The following is a 15,644-nucleotide window of genomic DNA, read 5'->3' on the forward strand; positions in this document are numbered from 1 at the left end:
GTTTTTTTTGCAAGTGAAAGGACCCTGCTTAAATTCTGTTGAATCACACAGAGGGCTTTGATCTGGGAAAATACGTAAAGAGCCCAGAGTCAACACAATCTAAGGAAGTGCTCTGTGTATTAAGTGGAATGATTGTTGACTTCTAACCCAGAAAGGAACTGGAATAAAGACAAGACAGCTTACTCACTAAATGTGCAGTTTGTATCTCCTCTGTCAGTGGCAGAATGCCTGTCCCACTGTTTTTTTGTTAGTACAAGCAGTGTATGTCACCCATTCTAACAGGAGCTTTGCTCATTCAAGAAAGCCCGTTCTCCAGTCTGTGTTTCGAATTGTGAGGTAGCCCTGCAGCATTTTCTGGGTACTAGTGACATCCTACTATGGCTCTCATAGTTAAGGAAAATCTGCAGCTTTAAAACCAGGTGGGTGAGCAGATATGGATGTGCTTAATCTTCCTTATGTCTAGTATACCTGGATCTACTGTAAGAAATCAAGCTATGAACTGAGAAATTGCTTAAGCAAGAGACAGAACTTTAGGGAATACATCTGTGCTGCTGGCAGTCATGTTAATGGATCAGTAGGTGCACGTTCTTTCTGAGTCAGCAGTGTTCAGTTGCCTTGGCATGCTTTTCTATAGGTGTTTGTCATAAGATTGTTTTGATCAAAGAGGGATTCTGAGGTACTAGGCAATCAGCAAAAAGTATATTAATGTAATGTTAGAAATTATGAATGTTGAAAGTTCTTTCTTCCAGCTCTGTTTAGAAGTTAGAGAGGAAGTGTATCAGCCAACCTGTCAAGAAAATAAATTATTGGTTGCTATTAGAACTTGATGTTTGTTCTTATGCCATGTCATCACCAGATTGTAATTGTTTCTCATCTGTAAATTTAAGAATTTTTAAAAGTTTCATTAGGTGACATTTGAATTTGTTTACTATTTCTATTTTTTAGTGTTGGGCATGGTATAAGGACAGTAAGCTTGTTCAGTGGAGGATGGAGGTCACTGGCAGAACCCAGGGATTGTTGAGATTTATGTTAGATGCAGAAAACCCCAAATACATATCCACACTGGTTCTCTTCCTCTTTCACCTGCTGCATTTTCTTTCACTCTTCTCTGAAAGAGAACAGCAGCAGTGTCTTCAGGGGGCTGAGCATCAAGGTGGAGATTCTTCTGGTGCAGGGCATGAGGAAAAGGAGCTGGGCTTTCTGCTGAGAGGCAGAGAAGCTTCTGATCCCCAGCTGCAGATTTACACCATTGTCACATCTAAGATAACTGTGTTTAAAAGATAATCTCCCCATGCCTAGCTTTCAAATTTTATACTTTATAACATATTTGAGAAAAGTGACCTATTTTAATTTTTTTTTTTTTTTTAAATACATAGAACTAAATCTGTGTAGAAGATCAGTGAAGCTTTGGAAGGAGGAAAGGAGAGCATGTGAAGAAGAAAAAGTTTAAACTTCAATAGCATAATTTACCTGGCTAGAATCCCAGTCATTTTCTGCTGTACTCATTCAGAGAAAACCCTTCTATCTTTTGCAAAGCGTGGTGTTAGATTTTGTGTAGTTCATGCAAAAACATATCATGTTTTTCTTACATTACTTAAAGATAAAAATCCTTAGACCCCATTATGTACTTCCATCTTTTACCCATTCTTTAATACTTGAAATGTGAACTAAAACTGCTTGCTTATGTAAAGACTTGGAGCTGAACAATACCACTTAGAAATCTCTTTGCCCAGGATTTGTTAGTCCAATTTCAGTTTTTAGTCCTTCTCAAAATAAACTCTCATGTCATTCTAGTTCCCCAGAAAGAGAATATAACCAGGCTGAAGCAAGCATTCAGAAAAGGTGAAAAAGTAGTTACGTTGTGAGCATAATGAGATTGAACATAAACTGAAATTGTGTTCATCATTCTCAGTGTTGTTTTTTTATTTATTTCTGTGTATAAAATTACTGTAAAATGAAAGTCAGCTATCTTAAAGACTTAAACCTTGACAAGTAAAGCATACAGGAAGATCATTTGGTAGCTTGCCATACTGAAAGGGAAGGCTGTAAAAAAAAAGAACACTGATGGGAGATACCCTGGGCTAGCTAGAGCCAGGTAAAGAGGTAAAGATGAAAAGAGTGGGCCCAGAGGAAGGGATGACTTTGAAAAGTTATCTTTGAATTAAATTTCCCGTGTTTCATAAAAGAACAGCCAAAGCCAAGGCACACAAGGATGAAAAGTAGCTTAAAGGATCTGACATAGTGTTGCTTCTAATGAGAAAAGGTCAGCTGAGGTAACTGTTGGGTCTCAAGGTTAGGTAGCCACCCATGTGTGTTTTTAAAAGCAAGGATGTGTTGTGGTTTAAACCAGAAGGTAGTTAAGCACCACACAGTCATTTGCTATTGGACTGTTGGAGAGAGTTACACTGGAATTTGTTTCTACAGGCCTTCAATGATATGATTATTTATTTTGTCTTTGAACTGTGCAAAAAATGCTCGTAAGAAAAACTTGCAGATTTAGAATTATCACAGAACAACATGGAAACACTCATTTGAAGAAAACAAGTTTGCTGAATAAATCAGTCTGAACGCTTACAGAGAAACTTTTCCTTTCCCTCCACCCAAAAATAAAAATATTCCTCATAAGCAGAGGTTTGTTTTGTTCTGTAAAAAATGGCATTTTACCTTCAGTTGCTATGTCATTACTAATATTTTTGCATTAGATTTAGTGATAGTTGCAAATGATTGATTCTGTTTCATACCCTATGTAGTTTTCTCATCATTTGTTACTTGATATTGAATCATAATTCCAACTACACTTCAATCACCAGTTCCTGTAGGAAATGGTATCAGAAGTTTCCATGCTTTTCTCTGAAATACTGAAGTGTGAAGAAACCCACATGTAGCAGCATAACATTGTGTTGAACTGTGAACTAAGATTTCACCTGTAGTAGCCTATCATTATACTTGTGCATGTTATACAAAAGACAAAATTTACACTCACGTATTTTAAAGGAGCAGGAATCACTTTGTTTACTTCAAAAACCAAAAGTGCCTTTCTTAGCACAAGCGCATGTTTCTCCCTAAACCCAGATCAGCATGATCCTGGACAATTGTTTTCTTTATATTTAGCTGCACTGAGTGAAATTGTTAAATTTTACGCTATTTCATATAGATCTGAGATCTCATGATTAATGACTGTATTGAAGAATTTATTGGCAGGTAGTTAAAATTTATCTAAAAAGAAAGGAGCTCGTGTAGCTATGTTGCCATGGAAAATTGGGACTTCTGATTAGAATTATAATTTTAAATAGCCACTGGAAAGCTATTAGGCTGTTTTTATTTTTTATTTTCAGATGAGTTGCAATGCTCTTGCATAGAATTATCAGGCAACACAATCAGCCCCTCACTACAGGAAGGATGTTGATGTCCTGGAGCGTGTCCAGAGAAGGGCAATTAAACTGGTGAGGGGTCTGGAGCACAAGTCTTATGAGGAGCGGCTGAGGGAGCTGGGATTGTTTAGTCTGGAGAAGAGGAGGCTCAGGGGAGACATTGCACTCTACAACTTCCTGAAGGGAGGTTGTGGTGAAGAGGGATTTGGCCTCTTTTCCCAGGCAACGAGCAGGACAAGGGGTAATGGCCACAAGTTGTATCAGAGGAGGTTTAGATTAGACATAAGGAAGAACTGTTTCTTTCAGAGAGTGGTCAGGCACTGGAATGGCTGCCCTGGGAAGTGGTGGAGTCGCTGTCCCTGGCAGTGTTCAAGAGGCGTCTGGACGACGTGCTGTGTGGTATGGTTTAGTGCTTGTGGTGGCAATGGTGATGAGAAGATGGTTGGACTAGATGATCTTATAGGTCCTTTCCAACCTTGTGATTCTTTGATTCTATGATTAATTCTGTACACTGTCTAAAATTTAGTTAATGTAGTACTACAGTTTACAGTAACTGCTTAAACTGTTGCTCTCTTTTTAGTTTCCATTTGTATAATGATTAAAGGCACCTTTTTGTCTTTGCAAACTCTTATATAAGCTGGATTATTAAGTAGGTAGTTTGAAAAAACAATCAATTTTTCAGTCTACAGAGAAGATTGGTATAAGAGATTTTTCTTGTGGATATCAGTCAAAGCTATCAATTTCAGCAAAAGACTGAAGGACAAACTGTGCCAGAAAAAAGAGAATGTGCTAAAGTGAAAATAAAATAAATCTTTGCAAAGGTGTCTTTCATAATTACTGTGTTGTTCAACTATACCAACAGGTTCCCCTGTCCTTCTGAGAATAATTTCCACGCATTGATGTCTAGTGTTTGATATTTTATTTAATTTCTACAAGAGGGCTATGGGTGTGACTGAGCATGAGCTACGCCTAATTTCTGAGTAGACCATGTGAACTGGGATACAGTGGGCTCATGCAAATCTCTGAAGATATCATGGCCTTAATTAAGAAGTCACATCGTTGGTGGCTACCTGTATCTGGAAGTCTGTGAATCAGCTATGGATTTTCCTAGACTTAATGTAGAACTTGACCAATGAACACAAGGCTTCACTCATTTGCAGATATTATCATTCAAGTTCTTTTTTTTTATTTATAAGGATTAGTTGATCATTTCTTCATTTAGCTTTTTTTTTTCTTGAATAAATTTTAGTAGGTTTTACTGAAGCCAAGGACTTTCAATTTCCATTGTAGCAGAGGGCTCATTGGCAGCTCTTAGCTAGTCATGCTATGAGAAACTTGTTACCAACCAAAATGAGACCTGTTACAGACATATCTCTTTTGCTCAGTGTGATGGTAAAGCTAGTCATGCATCAACTAGAGATCAGTGTGAGTTCTGCTTTTATTGTCATAAGAAAAGTGATTTTTACTTTTGTTCATATTAACGGGGAATGATTTGGATAATTGATAGGTAATCAGAAGGAAGGACCTCTTATAGTGGAGGAAATATACATACATGTAATGCTATAAATTCAACGCTTATCTCTAGAGAACATTGTAATAGAAAGTACTGCTATTTTTTTTACTAATTAAATTACATACTAAATTGGCAAAGTTGTATGCACTTTAATTGATCATATCATCAGGCACTCTCCCAGCAAACCTAATTAACTTCAAACTACACCACACTGTTAACAGATGGGACTTTTTTCTTGTATTTTTTCTCTAATTAGAAAATCTCAGTCTTTTCAAATGCATGGGTTAAGCAAAAAATTTCATTTTATTGTCAATATGTCACTAAAAGTTGAGGAGGAAGCCACTTTGCATAAAGAAAGAAAAAATAAAGCTGAAATGCAAACTAATATTAGAATGCATGTACAGAGCAGGATATGACAAAGATATTTAAGATTCTTCCTAAAATGAGAATCTGTGTATATATTTGTGTGTGTAAAACAGAAGTGCATTAAAACAGTCAATCTAATGATTCTTGTTTTGTTTTGTTTTGTTTTGTTTTCTTCAGAGCTGTCACCTATCCTACTCCAAGTGACATATTGTCTTAAGTACTACAGTTGTGAACAGTTGCAAGCTCAGAGTGACTCAGGCCTTTAGTATGCATGTTCAGATAATAGTCAGATTACTGTCCTGATGTACAAATGCAATACACTGGAGCTGTTGATGTTGGTAACTCTTCTGTATTTGCTATACTTGCTTTCTCTCCCAGCAATTTTGTTTCTAGATTTCTTATTTATTATGGCTATTACAAAAATATATAAAAAGAATTCGTTAAATATGAACTGTAAAGAGATGTTCAGTAAATCCATAATTTTAGTGTCAGGAATAAGTTAAAGCCTCCAACACTAGGTAATGTCTTAATTGATTTAACTGTAATACTAGAAAGACAAGAAGTTTATTATAAAAAGAGATAATGAGGCCTTTCCACTTAAATAAAACTTTTGACTAAATAAAGACTCTATGATGTTATAGACAGTACTGATATATTTACACATTGTCCTTCTCAGGCTTCTTCTTATTATAATTGCAGTAGCTGTCAAAGCTAAATCCATAGCAAAATGAAAGCAAGAGGGAGGAACAGAACCCTAGAGAAGTAAAGTAACATGCTGTCAGTCTCACAAATGAGCAGCAGGACTAGGAATAATAACCAATTTTTCTGATGGCTTATGATCATGTTGATCTGCCTTACTGCTGTTTCAGTGTTATTTTTAAAATGAAATCCTTGCTATTAGTTTGCCTAGATAAATTCACTGAGACCTTATTTCTTATTGGTCCATCAGGTAGTCCCCCTTTTGAGTAAACTTACCGTCTTTTTGTTAAACAGTAAGCCTATTTCAGCTTTGCTGAACAAGAGCAAAATTTGTATTGTGAATCTCATAAAGCTGCCAAGTTTTCCAGTACCCTTTTTACTGCGTGCTGGTGACTTGTTTATTTAGCATATAATTTAATAGCTAATTAGATCTGTAGTGACCTTTACTGTGTAATAAAGCAGGTAGTGTAATTGAAAGGAAAGAGTTTGCAAGCAAACATTTGCAAATCTTGGGGTTTCTGAGAAGATTATAATGTATGTGGTCATCAACACTGCAAAATTTAGATTTAGTGCTTTAATTGAAACAAACTCAAAGCTAAGAGTTGGAAAATGCTGACTCAGAAGACATGGGTGCTTTCAAATGTTTTCTGACTTCCCTAAAATGTTAGGTAGGTCACTTTGGAGGTTCTTTCTAGATCTAGGTTCTAAATCCTGTGTAGTATTCAAAGTGGAAGAAATAGTAGAAATGTTTAGTTTAACTTGTCTGCTGCTTCTGCATGCAAAAGAATAGGATCAGTAAGCCACAAAGATGGATTTTTGAGCTAGCACATTATCCAGTAAATGTATCCCTTAAGATTCATAGCACTTAGTATATATCCTGTTGTTAGCAGCAGGTGCTGACTAGAATTTGCACTTTGGCTGTACTCATATGCATATATCACTGCTAGCTCTTCATATGATTATGTTCCAGCAAGTATGGCTCTTTTACAGAGAATATATTAGCTAGAAAATCTATTCTTCATATTTGTGAGTACAAGGTAAATGACAAGAAACTTCCCAACTTCTTAGAATCATTTTTTTAATTTATTTTTATTATTTATTTATTGGTGGAAGTGATAATCAGATTCTTATTTTTGTCTTTTTATTATTTTATCACTTTAAACTATCCTCTTGTTCACAGACTTCACCACTCATTTGCTTGCTTTATCCTCATTTGGTCTTGTAAGGTGGATCAAAACAGCTGGTACATCACAGTTAGATAACAAGGTGACCTTGGAAACCTGAATGACATAGAATGACCTCTCAAGAGCACCTGGGAATTCATATCCTTACAGAGTCCATGGTGGAAAGAGTAGTGTTCCTCATATTTTGTTCTTGTATCTTTATTATTTCAGTTGTTTATGTATTGGTCTGGGAGGGACAGAGGAAAATTGAAGCAGAATGACTGGATATGGCAAAACGTGTCAGCCCAGAGAGAGCTCAGTGTACAGCTCCTTCCAGAGTATGGTATGGTACTATGTCCTGCTGATCAATTTCAGATATAGTCCTGCCTCTACTCCTGGTATCAAAATGCAGTTGGAGCTGTGTCTAAGTAGAAATTTCCTATTGACTGCTTTAAAAATGCAAATTTCACTTTGTCTCGACAAATCATAGAGTTCTGAAGACTGCTGATGAACTAATATGAATTGCATTAAACATCACTTAGTGTCTTTAGTTAACTGTGATATGACCAAAGAGAATAATAATAAATTTTAATGAAGTGCTACCAAAAATGACTGGAGAACACTCATTTTTGAAGAATCTATCTTACAGTAAACAGCTCTTACTTTATGTGTATTTATTATAGAACCTAAGAGATATTAATTGCTCAGCTGTTGATATCAGTCACAATGCATAATTTCTTACTACTTCTGAATTTGCATACAGCAGATAATGTCTGGATTTCATTGTTTACATGTAGGAGGCCAGTTATTGAAACATGTATTTAAACAAGCCATTATGGCTCTTTTGTGGTCTAGTCTTGCTCAAGTCTTACTTTTGTTACACCACTATAATTGCAAAGATTCTGGTGCATATCCTAGAGTCTGCAAATTGATGCTTGGATTGCAAAACAAGGATTAAGTAATTTCTGCTTCTGAAATATAACTTGCAGCTGTTGTATCCTTAGAAATGTGTGTTTCCATTCCCAACAGAATCAGACAGATAAATTCTATATATCTATAAAAGGAATACAATCGTGTTTCATTTTTTTCTGGTCTAAGGCAGTTTGTTTTGATGTTTGAAGTATGTAAATTTTCTCTCAAATTAGGCCAAAACCTCAGGCTACTGGCATGTTACTAATGCAAACTTAGAGTTCCAAAATTAGTGGATCCTTGAGTTATACCAGGATGTTGCTTTGTGGTCATTAGAAATAATTCACATTCTCCTTAATTCAAAATATAAATGCTAATAGAACAATGTAATATATTATAAGCAGTACAATAGGCCTAGGGGTGAATAATTTAACCTTCAAATATCAAGAGCTTCAGACAGATTTCTGAAGGAGCAATGTACAAATAGATTGTCACGAGAAGACAAAATAAGGAGTGAAAAACTAGTAAACATAAAATAAGTTATTTGGTTATTTAGATCCACCACCATCCCTGCCTCAAGAGTTTATTAGGGACCATTTATTCTATTAGTCTTCTATAAATGTTGTGTTAAAATAAAATAATGGATGTAGCGAATGGAAATCTCATGCAACATCCACTAGCTCCAAGACTATTCAGTCATCACAGAAAACATAGTTCACAATCAAAAAAAGATAAAGTATGATAAGTATGCTTTTACTGTGATGACAAGTCAAAATGACTCCTGTGGCAGGGATTGGCGTACTTGCCCTCAGGGCAACCTCTAAATGGATGGTTGAGTGACTTCTGCTGTCTGCCCACTGCATAGCATATACAACAAATCTTGTCCTTCTGCGTCTTTTGCACTGAAACAGCCTATCTTGATACAAACACAGTGGAAAAAAAACACAGAATGCATGTGCTAGTTTCTTCAGAAACAACAAATTCAACATATTATGGTTTTTTTCCTTCTGGAAACCTCTGTGTACGTATTTATCATTGATACGCGTTTACAAAAAGGATGTTCTTTCAAGATGAATTTGTAGCTTTTGTAGGATTGGTAATGGTCTAAAGTGTTACTTGTGGCTATACGTACCAAAATGTAATTCAAGGAGAGCACTTGTAGTACTTATACTTCAATTTGAGGAACGCAGGCTGCTATTTAAGGGTGTGAAACAGTCCAGATATTTGGTATGTTGTTTCTGGTGCATTCCTTGCAAGGCTGACATCGATAAAGTGTTCCCACTGTAGAATCTTTAATTTACCCATTACTGTGTATGTAACAATTATCTCTCTTTTCTCTAATGTGAACAGCATTTCCATGCTTCTTCAGTGATACAGGGATAGTAGTTCAAAGCAGTTGTAGGAGAAACAGTGCCACCCTTTGGATCATCGTCATTTTCTTCCTTTTGTTATTTAGGCCTAGTCCTGGAAAGTGTGCTGAGCTCCACTGTTGTTATCATGGGTTCGTTCTAATAGTATTTGCAGAATGCTTATGCTTTCTCTGCAACTCATGTTACTATACACTTATAAAATGTCCTTTTTTATTTTTCTTTAATTTCTTCTTTTCTTTTAATTTCTGTGGTTGTTCCTAATGAGGATTGATAAAGTATCTCAGCAGAACAAAGTTCTTCTGGGGCAACTCAGTAGTAGTGGAGAGCAAAACTCTTTTATTTTTCTTTAAGTTGATTTTTTTCTGCTTTTTCTCTGACTTCTGCTTAAAATAGGCATTGTATGCTTTTGTTGAACTCTAGCTGGATTTATTTTGTTTTTAAAGAAAGATTTAAGGATATGCAGCAACTATTCCATGTTTATTCACCCCTTCTTTTAATCACACTTATATTTATTTTTAACTCAGTGCTTTAAGTACTCAATGTAGCTGCTAGCATATGACTTCATGTTTCTCAGTCTTAAACAAACAGTAATTTATTATAAATTAAAAGATTCTTTCCTTCCAGAGAAAAGCTATAATAGATGTGTAGCAATTGAAGTGTTGTGCCAAATGCATTGGAATAATAAACAAAGCCAGCAAGCTTCTCCCCATGGCCTACTTAACAAGTGAGGCAATAATTCACATGCATGCAAGCTTTTTTCTTCCTGTAGGTTCTAGTTATTGTGGGTTTGGGCTATCAGTCTGTCTAGGTTTGTACTTCTTCTGAAAGATACTAAGTTATTGTAAATAGACATTGGCTCCCAAAAGCCGATGTCAAGGACGTAAATTCAAAATAACCTGGTTGCATTCAGCATTTGTGGGTAGGAATACAGCTAAAAACTTTTGCACTTGAGATTTTATCAAAAAGATTTATTTATCATGGAAGGACATTATTATTATTATTATTATTATTATTATATAATTTTAACCTGATTTAGATCTTACTTCTCCCAAACACTTGGCATGTTCAAGTTCATCTTGATGTCTCACTTAGCAAAAGAAAAGTGTGTTTCTCTGCCAGTGGGTTAAAAATGAAACTTAAGATTCCATTTTCTCCTGAGGCACTATGATTCTGGGGGACATTATGAATTGTAGTGCCAGGTATCTGTGCTGGGATAAGAAAAGAGGAAATAAACCTTTATCTGCAGTACTCTACAATAGGCAAGCGGTGTAGTTGCTTTGTACTATGTAACTGGAGAAGCATGGGAATGTGGAGTTTCTTACAAAATATTCTTTAGGTATTTACATTTTGATGCCAGTAATATGAACTGTCACAGAACATTTAAATTACTTAAGCATCTTGGGAGAATGCATAGCCAGGATACGTAAAACATTATTTAAGCACATAGTGATGATTATGAAGAGACTGGATATAATGAAAATGCAATGCTGGTATAAAATTATGCTGTTTTTTTTTTTTTCCAGAGGTCTCCTTTGGCTAATAGGCAGTGACTGAATATTGTGACCTACTACTTACTAAGCAAAATAGAAAATCTTAAGTCCTACTTCTCTTGCTTAGTTTGCAGTACTTGAAAGAGTGAGAACAGTCATAGGGTCCCCATAAGATTCGAAGATTAGTTTCTTAAATTTCATTTTCATCATTAAATGAGATAGTTTTAACATTCTTTATATCAAAATTGCTGTTTTGGAATTTTTTTGTTGTTGTTGTCATTGTTTAGGAGATACTTTTGTAATGGTTATAACAGTATATTACTTTAAAAGTTATTCTACAGAGTTGAGATCAAAAATCACCATTAGGCACTTCAAAGCGGATAATATTTAAATACTACGTTTAAAAGAAGTTTGGGCCAAAAATGTAAGCAGTGTACTCCCAGGGGCTTCAGCAATTTGGTTAACAATGTTTCTTAAAGAAAACATACAAATCTCACTTGAAATGTTCTGAGAGTAAATAATTCTAGAGCTAGATGGCAAATTTGATTCAAGCGCAAGCTCTGTGATTGTGTCTGGCATAGAATACTGTGGAGATGGGAGAAATGGGGAATTACTATCAGTTTAATCCCCAGGATCTTTGTTCTGAGAAATGTAGGACTTAGGATCACTGCAAATCAGAAGTTGCTGTATATTGTCAGATGAGAATCAACAAACTCTGCTCACCACATTAATATCTTGTCAGATGCTGATATGGTTTTAATAATTTATTTCATCTTAAAACACCTGTACACATCTGACCAATAATGCAGCTTAATGAAAGAACACTCAAACTGCAGATATTAACACTTTGAAACTTAAGTAGCAAAATGATATTTGAAGAGCTTCGTGCTTCATTCCTTGAATTTGACTGAGTTCTGACTGACTTGGGTTATAAATGCAGCCTAATCTAGTGGTTGGCAACCCTGCCCATGGCAGGGGATGTTGAAGCTAGATTATCCTTGAGGTCCTTTTCAACCCAGGATATTCTGTGATTCTATGATAAAGGGTCAGATAAGACAACAAGTACTGATACTCGGGTAAAATGCTCATTCAGACATTCAGGAAAAAAAAAAGATTATAAAGTGTAAGATATAAAGAGGATGAAAAATGAATCTAAGCTTTAAGTTGAATAGAATTTTTTAACAATTTGCAGTGATGACATAATTTTTTCAATATTTCTGTTGGAATATATAGGCATGTTTGATGATTTTGGCCGTGCAGAACTCAATGGTTTAATATAGAATTATGATCACATGTTACTTCAGATACTGTAATTACAGTACTGAGTAATAGCTGAGGGTACAAAAACTTCTAAATTACCATTTTAGTAGGTCTGCTTAGAACTGACAAATTGTATGTTCTCATGTATTGCTTGCAGTATGACTGTCAACCTCCTTCCTAATATGGCAGCTTCAGAAAAAGGTGTAAAGTATTGTAGTTATTAAGATAATCTCTTCTCTTGGTGGTGTCTTGCTCTTTAAAACAAATGGTACTTTTTATTTTCTAATAAAATGAAAATCCTTTCCTAGAAACTCGGTGAAAAGTAGTCTTCATGTATAGAACACTGTATTTTGATTAGTATGCAGAAAAAAAGAAAGATCTGCACAGAAAGCAAACAAAACCATGTTTTTTTGAGGTGGAAAAAAAAAATTAAGTTAGTTTAATAGTTATAAAGAAATTAGTAACTGGAACAGAATTTCCTTCCAAATTCTTTCATGTGGAGACGAGGTGTTATTGAATCATGAATGGTTCAAGGATTGCGTGAGACAGTCTTTGAGAACTAATTTCTGTATTCATTAGCTAAATGAAAACTAATAATTTCCAGTGAAAACTTCTAGGTCTAAAGCCTTTACTGGGTGAACAAATTTTTGTTTCATTGCTCATCTGTTGCTTGAACAGTTGAGATTGTCAACAAAAGTAGCAATTGCGGTGATAATGCACATTAGTTGTGAAATTCAAAGAGATGAATAAATCTGCTCAGTCAGAACTGGAATGACACCATTAGTTCATTTAACAAATGTACTTGTTTAGATGTTGTGTTTTTTAGCCATTACTGACCTAAGAAGATGTATTTTAACTGAAAATGTGAGAAGCTACATGTCCACTTACTAGTACCTTGCACTCTGCAGTCCTGAGCTATCTATTCTCTAGGTTTATTTTAAAGGATGTTACATCTAAGCAGCTACTTAAGGCTGCCAAAAGACCAAAGGACATTTCGTTTTGTTTCTGTAGACAAGCAAATCAGATAAAAGTTTCAGGAGACATAATTTTCCATCTGTTTTTCATTCTTAGTGTACAGACAGAGATCTTTTCTGATTTTTTTCCTGCAGAATCATGGTATAGCACATAAAAATTGCTTAATTGTATCCATGTTTTCAGGTTCCAAATTATCCTGTGGATGGTATTGTTCAACAGACATAAACCCAGATTTATTATATCAGACATCTGAGTTACATTGGATTCACAAACTTTGTGTACTTCATGATTCTTCAATTCAAAATTAGGGTGCATACATTTCAGTTATGCTGTCCTACTTCAGGTAGGATGTGAAACTGAATGTTCTCATGCTACTAGAGAATTTGTCACAGCCAGTAGAATAGACAATTGTATTGGCTTTATGTTTGGAGAAAATAAAGTTACAGACAGATGGAGATGGGATGAATCCAGTTTTTGCTATGTTAGCCAAAAAAGCAATTTCTACATTGCTAATGAAGACTGGATGCCATATCTAACATAATCATTTGTTTAAAAAAAATCAACAAATTTAAAGCAGAGATAATGGGGCTACAGAGTGCTCTGTTTGTGTACCTGCTGTTATTTTAAGCTATTTAATAATTAGTTGTCTCAATGGAAGTGATTGCCTAGAGAATATATATATTTTACATAGCCTTACATTTAACCTGTGGATTTCACAATCATGTATATAGATAATAAAAAAACAGTATAATCTAAGAGCAAGGCCAGTTCTATAAAAGCTGTGCTGTGACTTGAATGCCACGTGCTGGTATTACAAGCCATTTGAAATTAAAGAATCTACGTTAGTAGAAGTTAGGACCTAGGACTTATTTGTAATCTGGATTGACCAGAAAAGAGCTTCAACTTGTTTGTGGCTACTTTTCAACACAAGAAAGCATTCTGTAATAATATATACTGTTAGAAATTCAAGTAGGATTAGTTTTCATAAAGAAAGTGACAGCTGAAATACAAATAATGTTATTTTATGATTCATTTTCCTTGTCTTTTGCTTGTGTATGTTGATGTGTAGAATGATAACTGTTTCACTCTAACACTCTTAATAATTGCTCTTTTCTTTTGTAGGTTGTCTTAGTCTTCGCTCTTAGTATTGGTGCTCTTGTAATATACTTCATAGATTCATCAAAGTGAGTATTTTTGTACATTTTTCTTTCCCTCCTTTCTTACAGCGTCTTTCTTACACGTCTTCATATTGCTCCATTCATCTACTTCAACTCTGAGCTTGGCCTCATTGCCAGATTGTGAAGAATTCTGTAATACTGCATGGTCTACCAAATAACTCAAGGATGGGAAAAAGATCTTATGTAAACTGGATTGAACATATTCACATTGGATTTGTAGAAAGCATAGGCAGAAAAACTGTGCTTCTTTGTATTGAGAGAACACATAGTGTTGTGAAATTTTTATGTTCATTGGGCATATGTAGAATCTTTCATGTTCAAGACTACAGTAATAAACATAGAGGAAGAATATTTGTGAATAAAATTAGCTTGCAGCAGGAAAAAAAAATTCAGGACAGTGACAGAAATGCTTCTGAATAGAACAGAAAGCTTCTGAATGAAGCATGAGCACTGTTTCTTGCTTTCAGATTTTCACCTCCTGAATTTAAAAGATACCTCCCTAGATAAGGTGAACACTAAAATTTTCCAAATCTGAATATGTTTTTAATTATGTGTTGACACACCAACATTATAATACCGTGTTGTGGTTTTAACCAGGCAATAAGTTTCATCTTGACCTTAAAGGAGATGTTATGTAACAATGTAACTAGGAATATCCTTCCTTTGGTCCCATTCATCCTCTACCCTCATTTTAGACCAACCTTGATGCTGGCACTAGTGAAATAGATAAAACAGTAGTCTAAAGCAGAAGAAACCTGTGATTTAATAAAATGCTACTCTTTTGAATTTACTATTTTGAGAGGATGATATTCTGAAGTACAAACAGTATTTCAAAGGTCTTGAACATTTTCTTCTAAACTACATTTAGGCTTAACTTTTCTGCAACAGCTAAGCCATACCTTTGTAATCTAGATAAAACAAGCATAACACAAGAAAGTTAGAGATTTGTTTGTTTGTTTTGTGGAGAGGAAAAATCCAAGTACTTTTGTGAAATTCCTTGAAATATGGACAATACTTCTTTCCCCTTCATAGGAGGATTATTTTCTTTAATATGTTACTATTGAAGCATCTAAGCTTTTCTGAAGGTGTTTTTAAAACACAGTGCAAAAACTTCAGGGTGCTCTACATATCCATGTCAAAACTGTCAAACAGAATAGGTTATTTTAGATTCCTAAGTGTATCATTAGTAAAAGTAATTCCTTTTAGGATCTTGTCAAGTTTGAAATGATGAAGGTGAGAAGTGAGGAAGACTTGCAATCCCCTTTATAAAATAACTGAGAAAGTGGAGAATGTGTTCTAGCCTATAAGTGATCTAGTTGCATATTGGACAGTGACATATGTGATCGTGTG

The 15,644-nt window shown here is 35.0% G+C and overlaps 1 protein-coding gene across 5 annotated transcripts in view; it reads left to right on the forward strand.

Annotated features, from left to right (window-relative positions):
• Positions 1–15,644, forward strand: part of KCNMA1 (potassium calcium-activated channel subfamily M alpha 1) — a 431,920-nt gene that overhangs the window by 187,736 nt on the left and 228,540 nt on the right. For 4 of the 5 annotated variants that reach the window (XM_042863223.1, XM_042863224.1, XM_042863220.1 and 1 more), the window contains exon 3: positions 14,239–14,300. In XM_042863223.1, coding sequence (XP_042719157.1) covers positions 14,239–14,300 — 62 coding nt within the window. Of the gene's footprint in view, positions 1–222; positions 420–14,238; positions 14,301–15,644 lie in introns of those variants that run through there. The other variant, XM_042863222.1, reaches the window with a different exon arrangement.

This window comes from Lagopus leucura, unplaced genomic scaffold (assembly GCF_019238085.1).
Source record: "Lagopus leucura isolate 7727_CA_CO unplaced genomic scaffold, USGS_WTPT01 Super-Scaffold_739, whole genome shotgun sequence".
NCBI lineage: Eukaryota > Metazoa > Chordata > Aves > Galliformes > Phasianidae > Lagopus > Lagopus leucura.